Source organism: Gymnoscopelus microlampas, assembly GCF_963454915.1.
Source record: "Gymnoscopelus microlampas genome assembly, chromosome: 11".
Lineage (NCBI taxonomy): Eukaryota > Metazoa > Chordata > Actinopteri > Myctophiformes > Myctophidae > Gymnoscopelus > Gymnoscopelus microlampas.
The window spans coordinates 54,969,585-54,995,841 of NC_139948.1; the positions used below are offsets into that span (position 1 = coordinate 54,969,585).

General features: G+C 40.0%; 1 protein-coding gene across 2 annotated transcripts; it reads right to left on the bottom strand.

The window, feature by feature from the left end:
* Positions 1–2,114: 2,114 nt before the first annotated feature.
* On the bottom strand, positions 2,115–24,663 carry LOC311055307 (uncharacterized protein). Of its 2 annotated transcripts, none has more exons than XM_084071438.1 (14): positions 24,151–24,663; positions 16,604–17,132; positions 16,322–16,485; positions 16,015–16,235; positions 15,176–15,250; positions 13,748–13,809; positions 12,180–12,371; positions 11,530–11,640; positions 9,330–9,488; positions 9,158–9,239; positions 8,612–8,698; positions 7,024–7,141; positions 6,441–6,576; positions 2,115–5,881 (listed from the first exon to the last, which is right to left on the bottom strand). In XM_084071438.1, exons 2-14 carry the CDS (start codon positions 17,112–17,114, stop codon positions 5,574–5,576), a joined length of 2,226 nt encoding a protein of 741 aa, XP_083927564.1. In that variant the 5' UTR covers positions 17,115–17,132; positions 24,151–24,663; the 3' UTR covers positions 2,115–5,573. The 2 variants fall into 2 exon arrangements, with proteins under 2 accessions (XP_083927564.1, XP_083927563.1); XM_084071437.1 differs by having other exon boundaries at positions 6,381–6,576.
* Between the last annotated feature and the right edge of the window lie 1,594 nt (positions 24,664–26,257).

Sequence of the window (26,257 nt, forward strand, 5' to 3'; positions counted from 1 at the left end):
AGGACATTATGGGACATTTGGACTGTTCCACTCCTTGCAGTCTCTGTCCAAAGGTGACTTTTAGATGTTTTTGTCATTATGCACAAACTGAAGATTTACACATAATATATATATATATATATATATATATATATATATATATATATATATATATATATATATATATATATATATATATATATATATATATTAAATCACAACCCATTGTCCTCAACATATGGTGCTTCATTTAAAATGTGAGACCCCCCTCCCCTCCCATAAAGTGCTGTCACCCAGAGTCTTCCAGTGATCACCAGCCTCTTTGCCAAAAATAGCAGATCTACAAGCTCACAACGCCTCGCAGCGCGAGGCGTTGAGAGCTTGTAGATCTGCTATTTTCGGCTAATGTTCCCCTCAGAAAAGGAATTCTAGGGTTCAAGTGGTTAATGTAAAAAAAAAAAAACTAAATCCTATCACACAAAGATTTGGTGGACCCCCTATAGTAGCTCTGAGGACCCCCTAGGGGTCCCGGACCCCCTGTTGAAGACCTGTGATGTAGACAGTGTCCTAACGTACATTTAACAATGAAACAAAATGCATATAAAGAAATGCAGTTAACATGTTTGTGTATAATTGTTGTGCTATTGCTCGTTCAGATGTTTGAATGTTGATGAAAAACAATGGACTGGCCCTGCATGGGGAAAGCTTCAGAGTAAAGAGCCGGGTGGGATTTGAACCCTCGACCCTCTGGATCATGTAGACAGAGCTTCAACACACTGTGCTGCCTGCTGCCTTGCTTCATCACAGTCTTCATTCTGCTTTGATTAAGACCGGGAACGCACCTGTGTGTCATTTTAAGACTTCTTTGGGCTATTCAAAAATAGCAGATCTACAAGCTCATAGCACGGCACCGAGTGCCACGCTATGAGCTTGTAGATCTGCTATTTTTTTGTAAAATCACGAACATGTGTGCAAATATTAGATGTGTTTTTAAGCGGACATTTTGTAACTCAAATCTTTGCTTCTAAATATTTTATGTTCGCTTTAAAATATATATATATTCCAAGATTTGCACAAACGATTAAAACAAAATAGCAGATCTACAAGCTCATAGCGTGGCACTCGGTGCCGCGCTATGAGCTTGTAGATCTGCTATTTTTGAATAGCCCAAAGAAATCTTAAAATGACACATAATGATGCTTTCCCGGTCTTAAAGGGTTAACAACAAACAATGATACAATAAAAAGAAGAAAACAAAGCGTTTAACAGCATATTAGTCTATGGTTTGTTGTGTTGCTTGTCTAGATGTTTGAAGGTTCAGAAACCACAAAGCCTCTGGCCTTTATGTCATTATCCATGTGTCTTTAGATGAAGCTTTTAACATAACATTTAACACAGTGTCTCAATGGACCCAGAGCCCATCTACACAATGTGAAGTTGAACGTTTGATTCCCAGCTCTGACACAGAGTGAACGTGTCCCCAACATCTTGTCAAATGTTGAATGCTTATTTTGTGTGTCTGTGGGGGTCCGTGGCCAAATACATATCAATGTGGGGGTCCTTGACAACAAAATGTTTGAGAACCATTGTGATCAAATACACATCCATATAGGTGAATGGATAGAGTGAGTGTCGGGTGAGCAGAAGGTCACAGGTTCAAGTCCAGACCCCATGCCTGAGTGTTTTTAAGTAAGACACTAAACTCCACCCCACCCATGGACTTGGAGAAATGAGTGACAACGGAGAGAAGGTCATAGACATCAGTGCACTGAACAGCAGCATCTTCCCCCATAAGAAGATCCACAAACATGGCAAAAAAAACGGCTCACCCAGCCAGCTGTCGTGTCACTTAGCAACAAGATCCATTTCCAGGTCACACCAGTCGTGTCAAAATAAATGAATAAATACTTGGGGCCGTGACTCTGGTTGTAATCTGATTTCTCCATTTTCAATTCAAAGCACATTTGCGGTGTATTTCTAAAGAAGAAAACTAAACATTTCTATCACACAAAAAGTCTTCTAAAGTGCTCATCTACCTATTGCATGATTCAGTCACGTTGCAGTACAAGATCAATGTAATGAACATATGCATTTATTCAACTGTAACATTATATTGAGTGCAGAAACACCATTTTATAGTATGTTGACATACAGTACATGTAGATCATTTTACAATGTGTTTCAAGTCTAATCTTTCAGAGTCAGCAATAGAAACATCAACCTAATCATATTCAAACTGTAGAAAAAATACATATTTCACGTAGGAAAATAAATCCCTGATAGGTTCATACAAATATAAAACATGTATAAAAAGCAATGTCCAGAAAATACAAACTGTTTGTGATGTCTCACAGCCAATAGGAAGCGCCTCATATGTCTCACAGCCAATAGGAAGCGCCTCATATGTCTCACAGCCAATAGGAAGCGCCTCAGATGTCTCACAGCCAATAGGGCTCAAAGCTGAGAGAGAGCTGCTGTCAGAACACTAAATGAGGACGTGGACAAAAAACTAAAATATAGAAACAAAACAATAAAAAACGACAGACTGCCTGTTGAGCATGTTGGCTCAATGTTGTCCATCAACCTTTCACTGCTAGACAAATAAAACCTGTTGATTCTTCATATTCAGAGACAAACCCTCAAACCACTGAAATGTATGGATGGGTGGGCACCAAGGAGGAGTGGGCACCTCGTTAAATTGGTTGTTTTTTCCCCAAAATATAATAAAAACAAATATTTGGAATGTTTAAAGTAAAGTATACATTAAGCATGTGAATCTCCATCACTGAGGCCGACTCCATACGCGTCTTGATACACTGTCAGCGATACGATACATTAGAGATACATTGAAGCCCTGCCGAAACGATGCCGTACGATTCACCCGTTCCCGATGCCATTTGATAAGGATTTAGTTCTACCCAATGCGATACGATGTGATTCAACATGATGCAAAGAAATTATAGGTTTTCTATTAAACAGACCAAAAAAAATCTATGAAAAGTAAGATGTCATTCAGTACAGTACTACAGACTGACTGGTTATAAGCAGCAAATATAACACAAATGTGCCGTTTGTCTTTACACGTCCTTACTAGTACGATGCATTACTTTATGCACCTTGTTTATGGCCTCTTAAAAAGCACAACTTTTCAAAAACAGGCCTTTTCACAAGTAGGGTTGGGATTCAGAACCGGATTCAACATTTAGGAACAGGTTGGAACCCGTTTTATCTCACTCAGTGGCGTGCACAGACATTTTGAGGGGCAGGTTCTCAAGTAAATTATATTTTTTTTGTTGACTTGGTCTGCTCTTTTTTCCCTCTACACCTATACCTCTTTGCCAAAAATAGCCGATCTACAAGCCCACAACGCCTCGCAACGCGAGGCGTAATGTTCTCCTCAGAAAAGGGATGCTAGGTTTCGAGTGGTTATGGTAAAAAGAAAAATCATATCACATAAAGAATTGGCGGACCCCCTGTAGTAACTCTGAGGACCCCCTAGGGGTCCCGGACCCCCTGTTGAAGACCCCTGCTGTAAACTGAAAAAACAACAACTTTTTCCCCCCCTTTTTTTCAAAAGGGCACTTCTGTTCAAGAGGGCAAAGGGCAGGTGCTCTAGCACCACCTAGAGTCTATCTGTGCACGTCCCTGATCTCACCGTCAGAGCTGGTATGTGGACTTCATGTCTGCTATATTGTGATTGTATAGACCAATTATTTGTTTACAAACATTGAGACTGGACGCACAGGTGACTGCTTCATGTAATCAATTCCCAACAGATCCCCAAACCTGCTGTTTTGGGGTGAGCTTGTTTCAGTTCATACTCCTCTGTGTGTAGGCTAGTGGGGTGCGCCCTGGCGACACATATATATACTTCATCGCGCAACGGTATAGCGCACCGAGAACAGCTGACATACAAGCTCACAACCGCGTCACGGATGCGACCGCTGTGAGCTTGGAGATCTGCTATTCTCCGCCGTTCTCTGCGCGCGACACCTTCGCGGGACGGAGCATAAATTAGTCTTGAGGGGCTGCAGCTGCGCGAGCCAAGCAGGTTCTGATGCCATGATCATAGAGCGCTCCCTCCGTTCTTATGACAGACACTGGAGGTGGAGTTTTGAGGACAACTGCTTTGAATTGTTATTATTGTTTACACACAACAGAAACCAAGGATTATATATTTCAAGAGCGAGAGATCACAGTAAAAATCCTAAGCATTCTTCCTCCATACTGAGAGAAAAACAGCATCTGAAAGTGTGATGGGAAGCATTTTTACACGTGAGGCTGTGACCACTTTTACATTGCATCTTATGAGCGGTGGGGTTCTTTTGCTGCCGACCTGCGTGCGCATACTGTTTCGTATCAGTGTGACGTCGTCTGTTAAGGCGTCTATAGCAGACGTGAAGTCCACATACTTTTACATTTCGAGGACCATCATAACTAGAGAGTAGAGAATAAAAGAGAGTACAAATTGAACCAAAATGGACCCTTAAGGGCATGAGCGTAAATTACTGAGTGATTCCTCCGACAATAAAAGAGTAAAACAACATGTAAACAATTACACTGTACAGTACACAGCAGTAACACCACAGCACTCTCAATGAGGGACTTAAAGGTAGGGTAAGTGATATTTTTTGGTTAAAACACAAAGTATTTAGTTAAAAGGTTAAAGCACTATATTCTGATAGTAATCATTGCTATAGAGTGTTTGTTCAGTAACACAAGTCTCCCCGTCTCTCTCCAGCTCTTTAATAAACAGAAAATACATTTTTCCGTAGGTGTCAAAATCTCAGCCAATCAGGAGAAAGTACCCATTTTTAAGCTTCATTTTTATAGTGTTCCAGTTCCAATTGTGTAAGGATAAGGATAATTCCTTTTAACAGGTCGTTCATGAAAGTCCTTGCGGTCTTGTTTCCAATGAGAACCTGTGAGCAATTAGGGGTTAAGAGTCTTGCTCAGGGACAAATTTCATTTCATCGACACATATGCTGACCTGGCCTGGAATCGAACCTGGGGCAACCAGGGCCTCTGGCTCCCTAGGCGGGCTCACTAACCACTCAGCTATGGCCACTCATTTCTTAGTGTCATCACTTCCAATTTCACTTGTTTAATCTGTATCCTGATTAAGTTCTCTATCCTGATTGGATAAAATTGGAAATGAAACTGAAACTGAAACGAAAATGCATTTTCTGTTTAATAAAGAGCTGGAGAGACAAGGAGACTCCTTTTACTGAACAAACACTCTATAGCAATGAGTACTATCAGAATATACAGCTACTTAACACTTATTTTAACCAAAGAAAATCACTTACCCTACCTTTAAGGTGACACTTTCAATAGTGTAATGTCCATATTCCTGAGGGAGGGACAGACAGGAAGCAGAACAGGACAGCAGAATTACCGTAATGTCTCAAATAGATCACCCTGTCATTCATGTTGATTAACCGACCTTAAAATACGGAGTAAAGTGCATCCTGTATCAGTTCATTAGGACACACGTCTTTTAGTTTCCAAATACGAGACGATTCTGTATTTTATGGGACGGGTATTAACCCTAAGTAGCTGCATCACAGTAGCTTGTGGTCATGGCAGTTAAATCAAGGTTTGTACCAGGGCATCGTCTTCAGATCAGGAAACGGGTCTGTTAGTTTTGTGTCTCGTAGCAGAGACAGGAAGGACCGGCAAGTCGTTTCTCCCTTGTTCATCATTTTGTCCACAAGTTCAGTAGCTGCCTGGCCTGGGTCAGAGATGCTCTTCAGCCTTAGATACTCAAAGTCCACCAGGAGCTTTTCTTCATGTTCAAACACACACTGGATGACATATCTACTGTCTGCCATCAGGATATGTTGAAGTTTTGTCTTGTTTGTTCTGATCAGCTCTTTAGTCGTGATGCTGAGGCTGAGCTCTGGAAGAGAAAGGATAACATACTAACCCTAACGAACATTTTCAGAACTGAACAGACATATTCTGCAATAATGAGGGAATGAGGAGAAGAGGGGATTGTGGGAGGAGAGGAGAGGAGAGGAGAGGAGAGCACAGTGATCTTTGACCTCTGCATTCAGTGATCTTTGACCTCTATGGAGGATGTAAACCTCACTCAAATAGAGACACTGAGTGAATATTTTAGATTATTATAACATCACTGCAGTCGCTCGCTTTGTGTTGCTACCAGTGCAGGACTGTTTGAGATGAGTGACTGACAAGTCCTACAAGACTGACACGTTCAGCAGAGAATCTCTAAACATAGAGAAAACCTCCAGGCCTCACACTTTTTTATCTCTTTTGAGGTTGAAGTTAGTTGAAAAGTTAACTGTGTGTGTGTGTGTGTGTGTGTGTGTGTGTGTGTGTGTGTGTGTGTGTGTGTGTGTGTGTGTGTGTGTGTGTGTGTGTGTGTGTGTGTTTACTTGGGGGTTGTCCGGGGGTCATGAGCGGCTGCCCCATGCCGGAGGAACCCTGTAGCAGACCTGAAGGAGGCATGCCAGGCTGGCTGGACATCATGCTCTGCTCCTGGAGTCTCTGCTGCCACTTCTGCTGCCTCATCTTCTCCAGTTCCTTCTGGGCCTTCTGGATCTTCTCCATGATCAGGTTTATGTATTCATCCTGGTGGTCACATACAGTAGAGAGTGATTTGAGCTGTTAAGACACTGGAATTAACTTTTACTTCCTGTATTTCTAAAAGAAAAGACAGGGCCTCACTAGGTATAAATGAGGTTGCTGTAATAATGTTAATAATGTTAATAATGTTTGGTGGATACAGTACTTGACAAAATCCCTGTTGTTTATTTTATTTATTAACTATTTGTTGTTTTCATTGTCTCCACATACAGTAAAGTCAGTGTAAATTCCCCCCATGTGTACTGTGTACTGTGGTCCCTCTCAAAGCCAACCTACACTGTTGGCTTTGGAAAGATGTAGAACAACATGCCTCCTCTTTGGTCTACTGTTATTTTCATTTCTATAGAAATGTGTTTGGGACCGCTACAATGGACCTCATGTAGTCACTAATACATGGAAATACATTGAATGGAGAGAATATTAGATTCTTACCTCACTGTTAGCTGATTCATAATATTCTCCCTCTGCTTTCCGAGCGTAAGTCATCAAGTTCTCCATCCTCTTGTCCTTCAGTACAGCTGGGCCTGGGTTTGGAAATCCCTCTAATACACTGCTCAGCCAACACACAGAGAATGAAAGAAACAAAGTCACACTTAAAAGATTGAACTCTAACCCTTGGATCCAATTTCAACATCATTTTAAATGATATCATATAATACTTCCCCATCTATACAGGCTCCCATTAAAATGAACCACTTATTTACTCCATCTACCATAGACTCATCATTTAATAGGTGGTATGATGTTGGACTTCGGCGCATTAAGGACTTGTACAAGGACAATATATTTCATAGCTTTCTGTCTCTATGTGCTGAATTTCCCGCGATAACTTCTTCAGATTTCTGCAGATCCGTCAGTTTGTGAAAGATACATTTGGTTCATTTCCACATCTTCCTAATAACCAGAAGTGTGAAAAACTGCTGCTGATTTCACCAACGGAGAGTGGATTTATCTCAGAGAGCTATACAGTTATTTCATCTCTCACCGAAGTTAATACACAACGATTAAAAAACAAACGGGAGAGAGAATTGAGGATGGAGTTGACAGATGAGTGGTGGGCAGACGCTTTATATAGAGTGAACTCAACTACCTCATGTGCACGGCTCAGCCTAATTCAACTGAAAGTAGTTAGTAAAGCCAGGGTGGCTGAAATGTACCCTGAGGCTGACTCAAAGTGTGGTCGCTGTGCCCAGACACAAGCACACCTTACACACATGTATGGGTCTTCCCCACAGCAACGGTTCTGGTCACTTGTGTTTGACACGCTATCAGAGGTTTTAGAAACTGTACTGCAGCCCTGTCCATTGCTAGCTATATTTTTTGGCACACCATCAAACCCTTTACAATTCTGAAATCAAAAGTTTGAGATCATTGCTTTTGCAACTGTCTTGGTGAGAAGAAGAATATTACTAGCTTGGAAATCTCCAAAACCACCCTCTCACTCAATCTGGCTTAATGATGTGATGTACTTTTTAAGCCTAGAAAAAAAAATCTCTCTCTGAGGAACCACTGAAAGCTTCTTTGAGTCATGGAGACCTTTCATTGAATATTTTAATCTCTCCAGATTAGAACGCTCTGTGGGCAGCAGGTGTAGCAGACAGTGGATTTCAGTGTCTCTCCCATGGGTGTATATGACAGTTAACTGTGTGACCCATGATGTGACCCATGGACTTGCTTGTACGTTTACTTTATTAGTACTTATTTTCAGTTACGTCATTGTTTTGTTTTTCTGTTTATCTGTTTATTTGTTGTTTTCTGTTTGGGGGGGACTGCATGTCTTTTGGGTTGTCTCGTGATGTGTAAAAGAAGAAAAAATGGGGGTGACTTTACATGCAATGACTTTTGACATCTGTTATTGAATTATTCCCAATAAAAAAATATTTTAAAAAAGACAGAAAAAAAAAAGATTTAACTCTTGAGACTTAGAGAATTATCTTGCATGATCCAATAATGGATCATTGTTCAGGTCAAGGTGAGCACACATTGTATTGGTTGTGGTTTCTATGTGGTGAAGACTCACATCTTGTTGACATAGAAGTTACGGAAGGTCTGTGTGATGCCTTCATGCCAAGACTTCCTCCTGCCTGCTGTGGACATGGAGTCCAAGCTGAGAGAAAGAGAATGATAGAAAAGACAAGGAGACATCAAAGAAAAGGGGGGAAACAATGAGGAACAGATATTAACACAGAATCGTTTCAATGTGTATTTGGTTCATAAACATAAAGTCTACAGTGAATAGATGAATGTGAGAGTTCCAGTCAACTCATCCAGGGAGGGACATTCCCTACAATTCTGTAGTCGATCAATATTGATTCCTTTCCAATCTACAGAATGTGCTATTTCCCATGCAGTCATCTGGACAGCGGACATCACATGTTGGCATGCGGTGACAGCTGTCACTCATAACCTCGGACACACCCGGTTTACTGCTTAAGTGTCGTGGTTAGCATCGTGTTTAGTGTTGTGGTTATCGTTGTGAACTAGTGTTGACACTGAACTGGGTGTGAATGTAAATGTAACAGTTAGGACGGCATTAGGAGCTCAGGTAAGGCTCATGTCTACTGACCTCTGTGTCAAAAGATCTGGGAGGATCATGGACTTCCGGATGGACTGCACATCAACATCATTCCCTCCCATGGCGTTCCCTCCTACATGGACACACAATGAAAGGGTGGGATATAATTATATAAAGTTAAAAACATTTTAAATTCTTGCACATGATCAGCAACTAAACTCACCCATAGCAATAAGGTCCCTCATTGTAGGCTGTCCCTGAAGGGTCTGTATGTGTGTCAGGGTCTGTGGAGGTTCATAAGGGACGCCTAAGGCAGCATAAGCTATCATCATCGGGCTAGCGCCAGGGTCTATCTGGATGGGAGGGTTGATGTTGGGCTGGGCTGTGGGGAGCAGGAGGAGGAGAGAAAGAGGGATGAAAGAGAGAGGTGGATAGGAGGAGTGAAAAGAGGAATGAATATGAGTGTATGTGAATGTGCACACTGTCCACACATCCTAGACTCTTCTCTCTTCTCTAAAATACCATAGACAACGCTCCTCATGTCCTAGACTCTACTATAGAATCATAGAATACAGAGACAGTGTAGTGTCTCAGTAAACCATTGGTTCTCAAAGTGGGGTCCGGGGACCCCCAGGGGTCCTTGAGGGGGTTCCAGGGGGTCCCCAGCAAAATGTGTGAATATAGCATCACAATAATTTTAACCTTTTATACTTTGGCTATTCAAAAATAGCAGATATACAAGCTCATAGCGCGGGACCGAGTGCCGGTGCTATGAGCTTGTATATCTGCTATTTTTGAAAAATCTTGAAGATTCATGCAAATCTTTGAATATATTTATTTTAAAGCAAACATTTCAACACAAATCTTTGCTTCACGGGGTCCCTGGCACAAAATATGTTCAGATGGGGGTCCGCGGCGAAATATATATCAATTTTGGGGTCCCTGGCATGAAAAAGTTTGAGAAGCACTGCAGTAAACTATAGAATTAGAAAGCACAACTCAAGACCTACTTCTTCACTCTTTTAGCTGATTTTTTGGTTGATTTTTAAATCTCTGTGTTGTTGTACTCACTGTATTGCCTGATTCACTCTAAAACACTCTCTTCTATGATCCTATAGTTTACTGAGACACTACACTGTCTCTGTATTCTATGATCCTATAGTTTACTGAGACACTACACTGTCTCTGTATTCTATGATCCTATAGTTTACTGAGACAATACACTGTCTCTGTATTCTATGATCCTATAGTTTACTGAGACACTACACTGTCTCTCTGTATTCTATGATCCTATAGTTTACTGAGACACTACACTGTCTCTCTGTATTCTATGATCCTATAGTTTACTGAGACACTACACTGTCTCTCTGTATTCTATGATCCTATAGTTTACTGAGACACTACACTGTCTCTGTATTCTATGATCCTATAGTTTACTGAGACACTACACTGTCTCTCTGTATTCTATGATCCTATAGTTTACTGAGACACTACACTGTCTCTGTATTCTATGATCCTATAGTTTACTGAGACACTACACTGTGTCTCTGTATTCTATGATCCTATAGTTTACTGAGACACTACACTGTCTCTGTATTCTATGATCCTATAGTTTACTGAGACACTACACTGTCTCTGTATTCTATGATCCTATAGTTTACTGAGACACTACACTGTGTCTGTATTCTATGATCCTATAGTTTACTGAGACACTACACTGTCTCTGTATTCTATGATCCTATAGTTTACTGAGACACTACACTGTCTCTGTATTCTATGATCCTATAGTTTACTGAGACACTACACTGTCTCTGTATTCTATGATCCTATAGTTTACTGAGACACTACACTGTCTCTGTATTCTATGATCCTATAGTTTACTGAGACACTACACTGTCTCTGTATTCTATGATCCTATAGTTTACTGAGACACTACACTGTGTCTCTGTATTCTATGATCCTATAGTTTACTGAGACACTACACTGTCTCTCTGTATTCTATGATCCTATAGTTTACTGAGACACTACACTGTCTCTCTGTATTCTATGATCCTATAGTTTACTGAGACACTACACTGTCTCTGTGTATTCTATGATCCTATAGTTTACTGAGACACTACACTGTCTCTCTGTATTCTATGATCCTATAGTTTACTGAGACACTACACTGTCTCTGTATTCTATGATCCTATAGTTTACTGAGACACTACACTGTCTCTGTATTCTATGTATGTGTTTACCTTGTTTATTGTAATTCACTCTGGATAAAGAGAGTCTTATAAATGACTACATTGTAAATTGTAATTAATGGATGATACTGAATTATCATTTCAATTCACTGATTGCATTTCATCAATAGAACATAAGCAAGATAATTAGCATATTCTGTATAAACACATGCAGAAGGTCAGTAAAACACTTACACTGCTGGTCTCTCTTGTATCCAGTTCTCGCTGGCCCACAGACAAGACAGTCGTGTCGTGTGCATTTGTTCCAGTGAGAGATAATCTGTCTGGATGAGACACAGTGATCCACTGGAGGGGAGAGAGTGTTGGAGAAAAGAAAGAAAAGAAAAGAAAAGAGGATCATCAGGTACAGGAGTATGAGAAACAACACATACTGTATAATAGATGAGACTAAATGCGTCCCATTGTGATCTACTCTGCCACCTAGTTGCAGCACCTATGTTGAAGGGTTTCCTGTTTGTTCCATTTATGCTGTTTTTCTGTCTCTTTCCCTTTGCTCTTACTCTACTTCTATCTTCTCACAGAATACTACAACATGGAAACAATATTTCAGCCTGTAAACCGTGACGTGACAAATACATTCTGACTGAGTTAACAGGTTAGTTTTACTAGTATTTTGGAAATGTATCTTTTTGACAGATATTATGTACAAATATATAGTCATGCATATGCACATTTAGTAAGTAAAACTAAACTTGAATTCCATCCATGAGGGATAAAAAAATAACTATGTCACAGCCTGGTGTTTATGTAACAAAACACAGACATAAAATGTATGGTTATTGTTAGCGTTAGGTATAAAACTAGTGACTAGTACAGACTCTTACCCTTGCATGATCTGCCAGCCGTGCAGTGAGTCATGTGGTTCAGGATGTTCTTCATGGGGCGACAGTGGGGCAGGATGCACTGGACTACCGTCCCGTTGGCCTGCTCACGCCGCTGGCACTTGTGTGCGTGGAGCAGAAGAACCAGCTTCTGCTGAATCAGCTTACTCTTCTCTGGGCCGACCACAGGGGGCGCTACGGCGAGGGGAAAGAGAGAGGCTTGCATGTTATTTATTGGAAGAGCTGTCTCAGGGAAATCCATTTATCGACAATAATTTCTTTTTTTTTTTTTTATAATTTTTATCCCGCGATTTTTGTAACCCATTTTTTTTTCACCCGGTGCCAATTTCCTAAGTGATCCTGGGCGCTACACCAGCCCTACACCAGCGCTACACCAGTCCCCCACAGCCAGGGAGGCCAGGGCCGAGCTCATGCTTCCTTCAGTGCATGAGAGCCAACTGACCTTCTTGTCACCTGACAGGGGGGAGTTTCCCTGGTTGGACGTAGCGCGTGGAAGGAACACGTTATTCCAACCAGTTCCCTTCCCCTCCATCAGGCGCCCCGGCTGTCATGGGGGAGGCGGTATAGCGACCAGGATTACTACATGTTTTTGTGAGGGTATTAACTACCCTAGGAGACACGGGGAGAACATGCAAACTCCACACAGAGTAGGCCCTTTCGCCAACCCCACCCTGGGTATGGGCGCTGATGACGCGGAGGAGAAGACACGCCCCCAGCGCCCACAGCGTCCCTGGCGGGAATCGAACCCAGGATCTTCTAGCTGTGAGGCGACAGCGCTACCGACTGCGCCACCGTGCTCCTTTCGACAATAATTTCTAATGTAGGACATCATGGTTGACGGGTTCCACCCATAATTCGTTGTTCCCCAGCTGCTGTTCTGACGGCCAGGGTCCGCAGTGCCGATTGATTGAATGAATACTTTATTAACAGTTTGCAAATGTACAGTGGTACCATTATACAATGATGCTAAAAGGATAACACAAAGCCCTGAGGGCTTGTTTCCATTGCGGTCCTGTGTATTCAATTCATACAGTTGTTTATGTAGGATGGACAATCAGGTGCAGCTGTGGTGGAACAATGAACTGACTGGTGATGATGTCATCACACATCACGTGATGGATATGAGTAAAAGAATACACAAACTAATTAAACTAATTCTCTCTCTCTCTCTCTCTCTGTCTCCCACTTAGGCCTAGAGTTGTCTACCAATGTTTTGGAGACAGATTTAAAAACGTGGGTCACTTAAAGATGGTAATCACTAACCTCTACCTGATACATTCATTGATCTTTGAGCTCTATGGAGGATGTAAACCTTGCTCAAATAGAGACACTGAGTGAATATCTGGGTTGGACGACATCACTGCGTCGCTCGCTTTGTGTTGCTACCAGACTGTTTGAGATGAGTGACTGACACGTTCAGCAGAGAATCTCTAACCATAGAGTTAAAACAAACACATCATGCATCGTCTTTAGTGGAAAGCAGACTTTACAGCAAGTGGTACAATAACACTCTGTCTGATCTCTGTTTATGTTGAATTCAGGCTTCTTACCTGGAACAACAGGTGCATTAAGCTTTGGTCGTTTTAGGGGGTGAACATCCATCTCACTCCTCCTGATAGATGACAGTTGTTAGTTGCAACAATGTGTCCAAGTTTTTGTTTTAGAATCACTTGCTAATTTCAAAACATGTCAAAGCTTCCATTGAAGACATGCTGCCTTATATGGAATGAATCCAAATGACTGTAATCAGTTGTAGTGACTGAGAACTTTAATCCATGAAAGTATTATGATGCCTGGCCAAATAAGTAATAATTAGGGCCGGGACTTTATCGCGTTAATTTCGATCAATTAATTACAAAAAAATTATCGCGTTAAAAAAATTAACGCATTTTAATCGCGCCTATTTTTTCACCGCGGAACGTTTCTCACTGGACGAGTTTCACACGGACCTATTATCCAGCGCACCAGGTTGGTGCGCTGGTATTATCGGTCCGCCTGAGAAGCTGTCTGAGAAGTGAGAACGACGTTGTTCTCACAACAACAGAGCAGCCACTGAATGAAGACGTGCCGCATAGCCTGCTTGATAATGTTGGCTGGGCAAATCAGAATCTGTAATGGATGCCGCCCCCCACGCGCGCGTTTGTCCCGTTTGGGGACAACTAACAACTAACAACAACACACTCTACCAGCCTCCAATGGTGGAAAATAGCAGATCTACAAGCTCACAATGCCTTGTGCTTGTAGATCTGCTATTTTCACATGGTTACTCTATGTTTTATAATATTAATCGAAATCTACAAAGTAACTTGTAACTAAAGTTTTAAAATAAGTTTAAAAGTAAAATATTTGCCTCTGAGATATAGTGGAGTTACTGGAGTAGAAGTAAAAGTATTAAAAAATTGGAAATAGGCGTATTCGAGAGTCAAGTGCAAATACCTCAAAATTGTACTTAAGTACAGTTCTTGAGTACATGTACTTAAAGACGTTTACCAAAATCCATTTGAAAACAATTTTTTTCATTGATCTCAGGTCAAATATTGATGTGCGATTAAAATGCGATTAATTTAGATTAATTAATTACAAAGCCTCTAATTAATTAGATTATTTTTTTTAATCGAGTCCCAGCCCTAGTAATAATAAAAGTAAAAATAATAACTACAACTTATATAGCTTCTTAAAAACTAAACAAAAGAAAAGACTTTAGCAGCCAGAAGCCTGTGTAAATGACTAATCATTCAGTGCAGACGCAAAAGAGTAATAAAATGCTTTATGTTTTAATTATTGTCATGAAGCATTATGAATATGTATGAGCTCTTACAACTATGATTAGGCAGTGTTATAAACAGAGTATAGCCTAATGCATTCTAAGCACATCTATAATGCATTATAGACAAGGATTCATAAAAAGTGTTACTATGGTGAATAATAATAAAAACATTCTTTATATCGTTGCAGTTCATAGATATCAGTGATCTTACTGTGTGTGTGAAGGTCCAGGTCCATCCTCTGACCCGTCACTGTCCACAGGGCTCTCTGCTCTCTGGTAAACACTTCTGGAATCATACAAACGTTTCAATGACAAAGTCAGTTTGTTGCTTAGATCTTCCAAGTTATATTTCTGCACTCTGACTGTAGGCCATGGAAGTACCTCCCTTCAAGCCTTTTTATTAAAGGGACTACACCATGAATTTTAACGTTTCCTTCTTTTTTTGTGTGTTTTTGGTCTCCCCTGCCTCTCTTCTATCCCAAAACATACCCCAGTTTGAGAACTCAGGCTTTCACAGCATATCTGGGGTTTAATGTAAATTGGTCTCAAAACAGGCCAAATGATTTGCCCCCGCCTGTGACGTCACAAAGCGATATCTACTTTGTATAATCCCTCCCGTTTTTCAGTTCCGTTTTTTTTTTTTTACGTACTTTTTCCACACAGAACCAGGAGATAACGCATAATAATAATAATAATAATGCATACAAACTGGCTCAATAGCGCCCCGTGCCAAATAAGGACAATGTGGTATTGCAGGTGAAAGTGCTTTATAAGCCAGAGAGAAGTTAGTTGGAATGAGTATATATATATATATATATATATATATATATATATATATATATATATATATATATATATATATATATATATATCTGAGGCTTGATTTAGGCTCAAACCTTTTGAAAAAACGTTTGAGGGACATAAACAATATTAAATATTTAAAAAAATGATGGCGTAGATCCTTAAAGAAGAAATAAAATTGAGATTTCAGGGAATGCAAAAAATAAACGCAGGGGATGCAGTGGGAAAAACATTGCTTATTTCTAGTACTTTTGGTTTGAGCAGAAGAATGGATGAGCCAAGCATTCCTTCACTGTAGGTCTTTTCTTTGGGTCTTCATTGATCATCCTCTCGATGAGATCCTTGGCGACCGCATCCTGAACATGGTCCAGGTTGTACTTCCCATCATAAATGTTGACTTCACATCTAAAGTCTTCGCCAAATGGATGGTGTCCTCCAGACAGGATGTAATATGTCAACATCCCAGCCACCTTTAGAATGAATGTAACCATTTACTGACGGTACAGTATGTGTTGTACTCATGATTAGATAGTTCTCATGCAGAATAAGAACAAACCTGGATGTCAGTGCTGCGTTTACACGGTGCATCACCTCCTACATTCAAGGTCTCCTTCGCCTTCCAGCATCGAGTTCCTGCACAGCTAGTGAAATGTGTTGTTTGTCCTTCGGGCATCCATCTGCTGATTCCAAAATCGGCCAATCTGGCCTTGCCTTTAATATCTGCAGGGCAAATTGGGTAGATAAATATAAAAAAGGATTTTAGATTAATCCAAATACATTCAGGAAATTATGTTAATATTTCTGACATTATCTGCTTGTTTAAAAAACAAATCCTTACCAATCAAAACATTCTGGGGCTTGATATCCCGGTGGATAATTGGAGGACTCTGAGAATGGAGTACTCTCAAGCTTTGGAGAACCTGCTTTGCAAGCTTTCTCCTCGGTTCAGAATCGGATGTATTCTTGATGTGTTCTTCCAGCGTGTATTCACATAACTGAAGAACAAGGTATCCAAAGTTCTCATCCTTTACTAAGTCCATGTATCGTACAATCAAAGGATGATCAAGCTCTGGAAGACGTAAAAAGCCTTCCTCGTTCTCCAGCACTTTATAGTTGGATGTAGACATTCTCTTCACTGCTACTTCAGTGCCATCATCTCTTAACCCCAAGAACACCTCAGTTCCATCACTTCCCTTTGCGATGCGCAATTCATCATCATCTTTCACAAACACAACACTTCCAACTTTGACAACTTTGTCACAGGCATCAGTGTTCACAATCTTCTCCAACGTTTGACGCCACCTTTTACTGATTTTGAGCCATTTTCGTGGTTGTGGTGATGGATCCATTGCTTAACCTCAGAACAGCTGTGGGGAGAAAAAACAGTGAAAACATCAGTTCAGATTTGATTTCAGACCTTTCTCTGGAAATATAATACCGTAAATTTCGGACTATAAGCCGCGATTTTTTTCCCATTTTTCGACCCTGCGGCTTATATAACGGTGCGGCTTATCTATGGATTTTTATAGCTAACGGCCACTAGGGGACCTCCTAAATCTAGGGATTTTACACCCGCGGCTTATAGTCCAGTGCGGCTTATATATGTACAAATCATTCAATTTAGCTGCTGCGGCTTATATTCAGGTGCGGCTTATAGTGCGAAAATTACGGTAAATACAATTATGAAACTTATACCATTCAAAACATTATAAATATGACTCCAGACTATCAAGTAGTATAACACGCAGGAATGCTGGCTGCATATAGCAACAACACTATGAAATGTGTTCATATTATAGCAACATCATTATGAATTCATAAATGCCAATAACTGCAGGCCTTGTATCACAAACTGCAACACCTTGAAATTGTTGATTTGAAAAGTCTGCCACTGAAAACAGCTGTGTCTAAAAGTTTTTTTTTTACAGCCATGCTTCTGACAGATTAAATCCATAGGTGGAAGATCTAATTCTCCAAATTGTTCCATGTTCAGGTCATTTATTATAATTTTTTAACTAACTAGAAAAAGTGCTCCTCGGAGCACAGGTCTACGCCAGGTCAGGTAGGTTATCGTGGCCTCCTGGTGGCGCTATAATAGGCCAATGTGAAAATGGTGCCATTTGTTCTTAGGTCTTTCACGGCAATCAGACACTGCATTCATGATTTGAGGCATTTTGTTCCAAAAATGTGTTTTGCTAAAATTAGACCTGCTGGTGGCGCTATAACAGGCCAATGTTAAAAGGGTAGCATTTGTTCCTCATGTGTACCAATTTGCATGAAATTTGGATACAACCGGAAGGAGTAATATTTTTTTTTTAAAGTTTTACATAGGTTGACCTCCTGGTGGCGCTATAAAAGGCAGATGTGAAAAAATACAGGGCAAAGGTTTTTCCTTGGCCTCTAGGGAGTGCACATACAAAGTTTTACACAGATCGGTGCAGTTATAGGTAAAAACACGAATCAGCCTGTTATAGCGCCACCATGAGGCGGATTTGAAAACATTTAAGTGGCGTTTCTCCCTCAGCATAGTGGGAATGTGTGTGCAAAATTTCACGGAAATTGCATGCTGTGTTCATGATTTGAGGCATTTTGTTCAAAACGGAGCGTTACTGCAAACTTTGGAAGCCATTTTTAAAACCTGTTAGTACAGAAGTCCTGACGTCACTCGTTCATCCCCTGGTTCGTAAAGTCATTTCTCTATAGAGAATAACATTGGGTCATCATAGAATCATCTCATATAAGAATTGTGGTCCAAAAATAAACAAACTGTCTCGCCGTCATTGTCAGGGAGGAGGTTCTGTATAGTTTATGATAGTCAGTCACTTATATTTGATACAGTCTGTTTCTGGTGAAAATGTAACTAATTCGGTGGAAGTAACATTATGCTTTTCTCACCGTCAGTTGATGCTTCATATCCATAAGAGTCAAACCGCCGCAGGGTCATTTGTTTATTTTTGGAACACAGTTCTTATTTGATGTGATATTAAACACGTCTATGGGGATTCAGAACGGGGGGGGGGGGGGGGGGAACCACAAACCAGGTAGGATGTGTAAATTACGTCAGACTTCTGTGCTCTATTAATCCCATCTCTACGTCTCAGAGTATTTCAATACAGACTTCCAGAACAACAGTACCCAGCTTTAGGCCTAGAGCAGTCCCACAACGCATTTAAAACTTTACCCATTTGTCCTTTGCACTTCCAACATTTATTGTCTTGTGTTACAGGGACATGTTTGGGTCCATTTTAACGTCTACTTTGTGTTTCACCCCAGACACGTTTTAAGTAGCTTGATTCAGTATTTAGATGTTTGATAATCATTTTATCATACACGCCCCTTTCTTAAACAAACCCATCATTTTTTTTCAATCACTTTTTCCCCCCTTTCTTTTTCTTTTTCCCCAAAAATGATAAAAAATAAATGATAAAAGTAATTGATCTTCTCCTCACGTATTAGAAGAACAATATCAGTCACCAGAACCAAGGACGGTGTTTTCAATGAGTCTAACATGGTTAAAATGGAGTTTGAAGTTTGTATAGGAAAAAATCCTGATTAAAAAAAAAAAATCAAATATCTAAATACTGAATCAAGCAACTTCAAAACTGTGTTGGGTGAAACACTAAAGCCTTACAGATTAGGATGTTTAAATGATCCCATACATGTTTGAGAGTGAAATATCCCCTAGAACCCATTGTGAACAGTTTCATGGGTGTAAAATAATATCTATGTACAACTTTATAGTGGATAAACTTACTTCTTGCATCTCTTGTGGCCCAACACACAAACATCACATTCTGCCATTTGTTTTCAGTCAGTGATCTCAGTCTTTTTGCCATATTAGTCTTATGTTTTCACACATTATATGAGTATTTGATATTTCCCTGTAGAGTACTGATGCAGATTGTTGGATATAGAACTAAGAAGAATTAAAAAACGTTTGAACCCTATTGTCTTTATCCATTTCCCTTTCCAGTCCAAAAGCATGCAGTCATGTGTTATTATTATTATTATTATTCCATTTTCATATCAAGCAGAAATGAAATAGTCACTGACTTTTGCTCTCCATTCTATTTCATAAAAACAGCCATTCTGCACGGAGGCCAGTCCATAACAACATAATTATCATATAAAAACCATAGGAGTGATGTATGGCTGTGCATATGGATTGGAATTCATTAAATGTGTATAGGTCAGTGAAGATTACCCTTTATGCAACAACGTATCCAAAAAGTAAAGGTAGTGCCAGACACCTACAGAAGTTTGCAAAATAGTCGAAAAGTAAGATGTAAGTGACCTTATCTACGGGCTGAAACAAGCGTTTAAATCACTTGTCAGCCAACTTAGTCAGCCTGTGCCATGTTTTCCTATTGCAGCCGAACAGGGAGCAATGGGAACAGCTGCTGTGGTTGAGTAGGAAAACATGGCACAGGCTGACTAAACAAGTGATTTAAACGGTTGTTTCAACCCCGTCGCTTACATTTTACAATACTGTTTGGATACAATGTTGCATAAAGGGTAATCTTCACTGACCTTTACCGGATGCAACGTCTGCCGGGCGGGACGCAGCGGGACCTCATCTCAGAGCTGTCATGGAGAGAGAGGTTCCAAACGGGGCTACAAAACCTCTATAAGACCTTAGTAAGTCCTGGACTAGTACCTTATTAAAAACCTCTATAAGACCTTAGTGAGTCCTGGACTAGTACCTTATTAAAAACCTCTATAAGACCTTAGTGAGTCCTGGACTAGTACCTTATTAAAAACCTCTATAAGACCTTAGTAAGTCCTGGACTAGTACCTTATTAAAAACCTCTATAAGACCTTAGTGAGTCCTGGACTAGTACCTTATTAAAGACCTCTATAAGACCTTAGTGAGTCCTGGACTAGTACCTTATTAAAAACCTCTATAAGACCTTAGTGATTCCTGGACTAGTACCTTATTAAAAACCTCTATAAGACCTTAGTGAGTCCTGGACTAGTACCTTATTAAAAACCTCTATAAGACCTTAGTGAGTCCTGGACTAGTACCTTATTAAAAACCTCTATAAGACCTTAGTGAGTCCTGGACTAGTACCTTATTAAAAACCTCTATAAGACCTTAGTGAGTCCTGGACTAGTACCTTATTAAAAACCTCTATAAGACCTTAGTGAGTCCTGGACTAGTACCTTATTAAAAACCTCTATAAGACCTTAGTGATTCCTGGACTAGTACCTTATTAAAAACCTCTATAAGACCTTAGTGAGTCCTGGACTAGTACCTTATTAAAAACCTCTATAAGACCTTAGTGATTCCTGGACTAGTACCTTATTAAAAACCTCTATAAGACCTTAGTAAGTCCTGGACTAGTACCTTATTAAAAACCTCTATAAGACCTTAGTGAGTCCTGGACTAGTACCTTATTAAAAACCTCTATAAGACCTTAGTGATTCCTGGACTAGTACCTTATTAAAAACCTCTATAAGACCTTAGTGAGTCCTGGACTAGTACCTTATTAAAAACCTCTATAAGACCTTAGTGATTCCTGGACTAGTACCTTATTAAAAACCTCTATAAGACCTTAGTGAGTCCTGGACTAGTACCTTATTAAAAACCTCTATAAGACCTTAGTGAGTCCTGGACTAGTACCTTATTAAAAACCTCTATAAGACCTTAGTAAGTCCTGGACTAGTACCTTATTAAAAACCTCTATAAGACCTTAGTGATTCCTGGACTAGTACCTTATTAAAAACCTCTATGAGACCTTAGTGAGTCCTGGACTAGTACCTTATTAAAAACCTCTATGAGACCTTAGTGAGTCCTGGACTAGTACCTTATTAAAAACCTCTATAAGACCTTAGTGAGTCCTGGACTACCTTATTAAAAACCTCTATAAGACCTTAGTGATTCCTGGACTAGTACCTTATTAAAAACCTCTATAAGACCTTAGTGAGTCCTGGACTAGTACCTTATTAAAAACCTCTATGAGACCTTAGTGAGTCCTGGACTACCTTATTAAAAACCTCTATAAGACCTTAGTGAGTCCTGGACTAGTACCTTATTAAAAACCTCTATAAGACCTTAGTGAGTCCTGGACTAGTACCTTATTAAAAACCTCTATAAGACCTTAGTGATTCCTGGACTAGTACCTTATTAAAAACCTCTATAAGACCTTAGTGATTCCTGGACTAGTACCTTATTAAAAACCTCTATAAGACCTTAGTGATTCCTGGACTAGTACCTTATTAAAAACCTCTATAAGACCTTAGTGAGTCCTGGACTAGTACCTTATTAAAAACCTCTATAAGACCTTAGTGAGTCCTGGACTAGTACCTTATTAAAAACCTCTATAAGACCTTAGTGAGTCCTGGACTAGTACCTTATTAAAAACCTCTATAAGACCTTAGTGATTCCTGGACTAGTACCTTATTAAAGACCTCTATAAGACCTTAGTGAGTCCTGGACTAGTACCTTATTAAAAACCTCTATAAGACCTTAGTAAGTCCTGGACTAGTACCTTATTAAAAACCTCTATAAGACCTTAGTGAGTCCTGGACTAGTACCTTATTAAAAACCTCTATGAGACCTTAGTGAGTCCTGGACTAGTACCTTATTAAAAACCTCTATAAGACCTTAGTGAGTCCTGGACTAGTACCTTATTAAAAACCTCTATAAGACCTTAGTGAGTCCTGGACTAGTACCTTATTAAAAACCTCTATAAGACCTTAGTGAGTCCTGGACTAGTACCTTATTAAAGACCTCTATAAGACCTTAGTGAGTCCTGGACTAGTACCTTATTAAAAACCTCTATAAGACCTTAGTGAGTCCTGGACTAGTACCTTATTAAAAACCTCTATAAGACCTTAGTGAGTCCTGGACTAGTACCTTATTAAAAACCTCTATAAGACCTTAGTGAGTCCTGGACTAGTACCTTATTAAAAACCTCTATAAGACCTTAGTGAGTCCTGGACTAGTACCTTATTAAAAACCTCTATAAGACCTTAGTGAGTCCTGGACTAGTACCTTATTAAAAACCTCTATAAGACCTTAGTGAGTCCTGGACTAGTACCTTATTAAAAACCTCTATAAGACCTTAGTGAGTCCTGGACTAGTACCTTATTAAAAACCTCTATAAGACCTTAGTGAGTCCTGGACTAGTACCTTATTAAAAACCTCTATAAGACCTTAGTGAGTCCTGGACTAGTACCTTATTAAAAACCTCTATAAGACCTTAGTGATTCCTGGACTAGTACCTTATTAAAAACCTCTATAAGACCTTAGTGAGTCCTGGACTAGTACCTTATTAAAAACCTCTATAAGACCTTAGTGAGTCCTGGACTAGTACCTTATTAAAAACCTCTATAAGACCTTAGTGAGTCCTGGACTAGTACCTTATTAAAAACCTCTATAAGACCTTAGTGAGTCCTGGACTAGTACCTTATTAAAAACCTCTATAAGACCTTAGTGAGTCCTGGACTAGTACCTTATTAAAAACCTCTATAAGACCTTAGTGAGTCCTGGACTAGTACCTTATTAAAAACCTCTATAAGACCTTAGTGATTCCTGGACTAGTACCTTATTAAAAACCTCTATAAGACCTTAGTGATTCCTGGACTAGTACCTTATTAAAAACCTCTATAAGACCTTAGTGAGTCCTGGACTAGTACCTTATTAAAAACCTCTATAAGACCTTAGTGAGTCCTGGACTAGTACCTTATTAAAAACCTCTATAAGACCTTAGTGATTCCTGGACTAGTACCTTATTAAAAACCTCTATAAGACCTTAGTGAGTCCTGGACTAGTACCTTATTAAAAACCTCTATAAGACCTTAGTGATTCCTGGACTAGTACCTTATTAAAAACCTCTATAAGACCTTAGTGAGTCCTGGACTAGTACCTTATTAAAAACCTCTATAAGACCTTAGTGAGTCCTGGACTAGTACCTTATTAAAAACCTCTATAAGACCTTAGTGAGTCCTGGACTACCTTATTAAAAACCTCTATAAGACCTTAATATAATAATAAACTTTATTTGTAAAGCACTTTTCATGACATGAAATGCATCTCTAAGTGCTTTATAGAGCAACAATACAACTACAACTACTTTAACAATAAAGCATAAAACAACATAAAAATAATAGCAAAAGGCAGTGAAACAGGCAATACAGTGAGGACATGGATAACAACACAGAGATTTAAAAATCAACTAAAAAATCATCTAAAAGCAAGTGTGAAGAAGTAGGTCTTAAGCTAGCCGTAGAATAAGACTCTCTAAGATGTATTTTATGATTCTGACATTTCATAGATTGAACAGAATCATAAAATACATCTATGAGAGTCATTCTACGCCATCTACGGCTAGTGTTGAAGCTGTGCTTTAAAGATATCCACAGCTATAGTGAGTCTGGTACCTTTAGTGTTCCTGTCCTGTCCAGGTCAGTGTGGTCATCATAACATTATGCAGGTCTGCACGTTGTCCACGGTGTCCTCTGTGTGTCCATAATGTCCCAAACAGCAGAATAGCGTCTAAATGTCCATAATGTCCCAAACAGCAGAATAACGTCTAAATGTCCATAATGTCCCAAACAGCAGAATAACGTCTAAATGTCCATAATGTCCCAAACAGCAGAATAACGTCTAAATGTCCATAATGTCCCAAACAGCAGAATAGCACTTATTCTGCTGTGCTATTCTAAATGTCCAACTGAGACACTAAACTATTATGAAGTTGAGCTTTAAATTTAGCTTCAAAAAGTCAGTTCACTTCTTACTCATTGTAACGTCAACACGATCTGTTTTCTCCCCGTTTCCTCAGCGTGTCTCTTCAGTGTTTAAACTGAACTAACAATCTGAGACACAACAAACACACCGTGTTGTTCTGAGACTCATAGAAATAAAGAAACACTAACATATATTATATTATATTATCTCTGACACGTTCTCTCTCTCTTCCGGGTTGAAACACTCACGCCCACGCATTACACCGCGTTGCCAGATTTTGTGAGAGAAACGGGCAACCAGGTCTATGAAAACGAGACCAAAAGAAGCTACTATTTATTATAGGGCACATGGGCACTTTAAACCTATATATACCTCTGACTGTTTGAAAATAACAGATCCACAGATTCGTTGTGAGCTTGTAGATCTGCTATTTATTTATTCTTGTATCTTGAAAATAAGTGACAAATGTGGAACATTTGAACAACACAAATCTTGTATAAGGGGACCCTGGCACACAATACTGTCAGATGGGGGGGACAAATAAGTACCACCAGAGCCATGTATTAGAAACTACCAAATAATCAACTAAACTTTAGAAACAAACCCCCAAAAACCACATCCCGCAACTACCAATATTTACATGAGACATTACCAAAAAAAAAGCTTAAATTCGCTTATAATAAGCAGACATGGCAACACAGCCATAGAGAGTTCCGGGCCGGCATCTGTCCGTCTCCCTCTCTCGTCCGCTTTACATTGATTGTGCAAAATATATATATATATATATATATATATACACACACACACACACACACACACACACACACACACACACACACACACACACACACACACGACACATACATAGGTAATTATTATTACCTGGGTGCTGCAAGTGCATCACTGCTCGACAGCAGTGTTATAACAGTGTTTAACACTTTAAATGGCCATACTTCAGTGTTATAACAGTGTTTAACACTTTAAATGACCACGCTTCAGTGTTATAACAGTGTTAAACACTTTAAATGACCATACTTCAGTGTCAGAACAGTGTTTAACACTATAAATGGCCATACTTCAGTGTTATAACAGTGTTTAACACTTTAAATGGCCATACTTTGGTGAACATTGCTCTTTCTAGCTCAACATAGGGCTGGGTTTGAAGGCCGCATAACGGCCTGAAAATCCAGTATCTATAAAAGAAATGTAATCTCTTTGGGCAGACGCCTCTCTGGGGTTATTTCCCTCCATGTCTTCCCTGTCTTCCTCTTGGTAAGAAGGGGTTTGATGGTCTGCTCCATCTGTGGGAACGATGTGACAGAATTTGATGTCAAAAGCTATCGATGACATCACCGTGGAGGCCGTTAGACCATAGCGACAATGACCTCTTCAACAAGTCTGTCCAATCGGCACAGAGCTGCGACGCACCAACCCGGGAGAGTTCGGCGGTATATAAATGAATTGTCGGCCCTGCAACCGAGCCACTTGTAGACTTGCACCGAGAAAGAGACAGAGCACAAGCGATGAACTTGTCTAGAGATGGTTCGCCATCCAAGGTTCAACCCGCAGCAGAAACAGAAGGTTTTTTACTGAAGTTGGTGAAGAAGCGTGTGTTTGGCAAATCAAAAAGCAAGAGAGCCGCGAGCGTCTCCAGCGCCACTCCGTCTCCGTCGCTTCAAACCCAGAATGAACCGCCGGCCGAAGACGCAGCGGCGCCGGCCTTCTCCTCAGAGGACACCCAGAGGACCACGACGAAGGCCGCGGAGGAAACCAACCAGAAGCTAACCAAGAAGAACC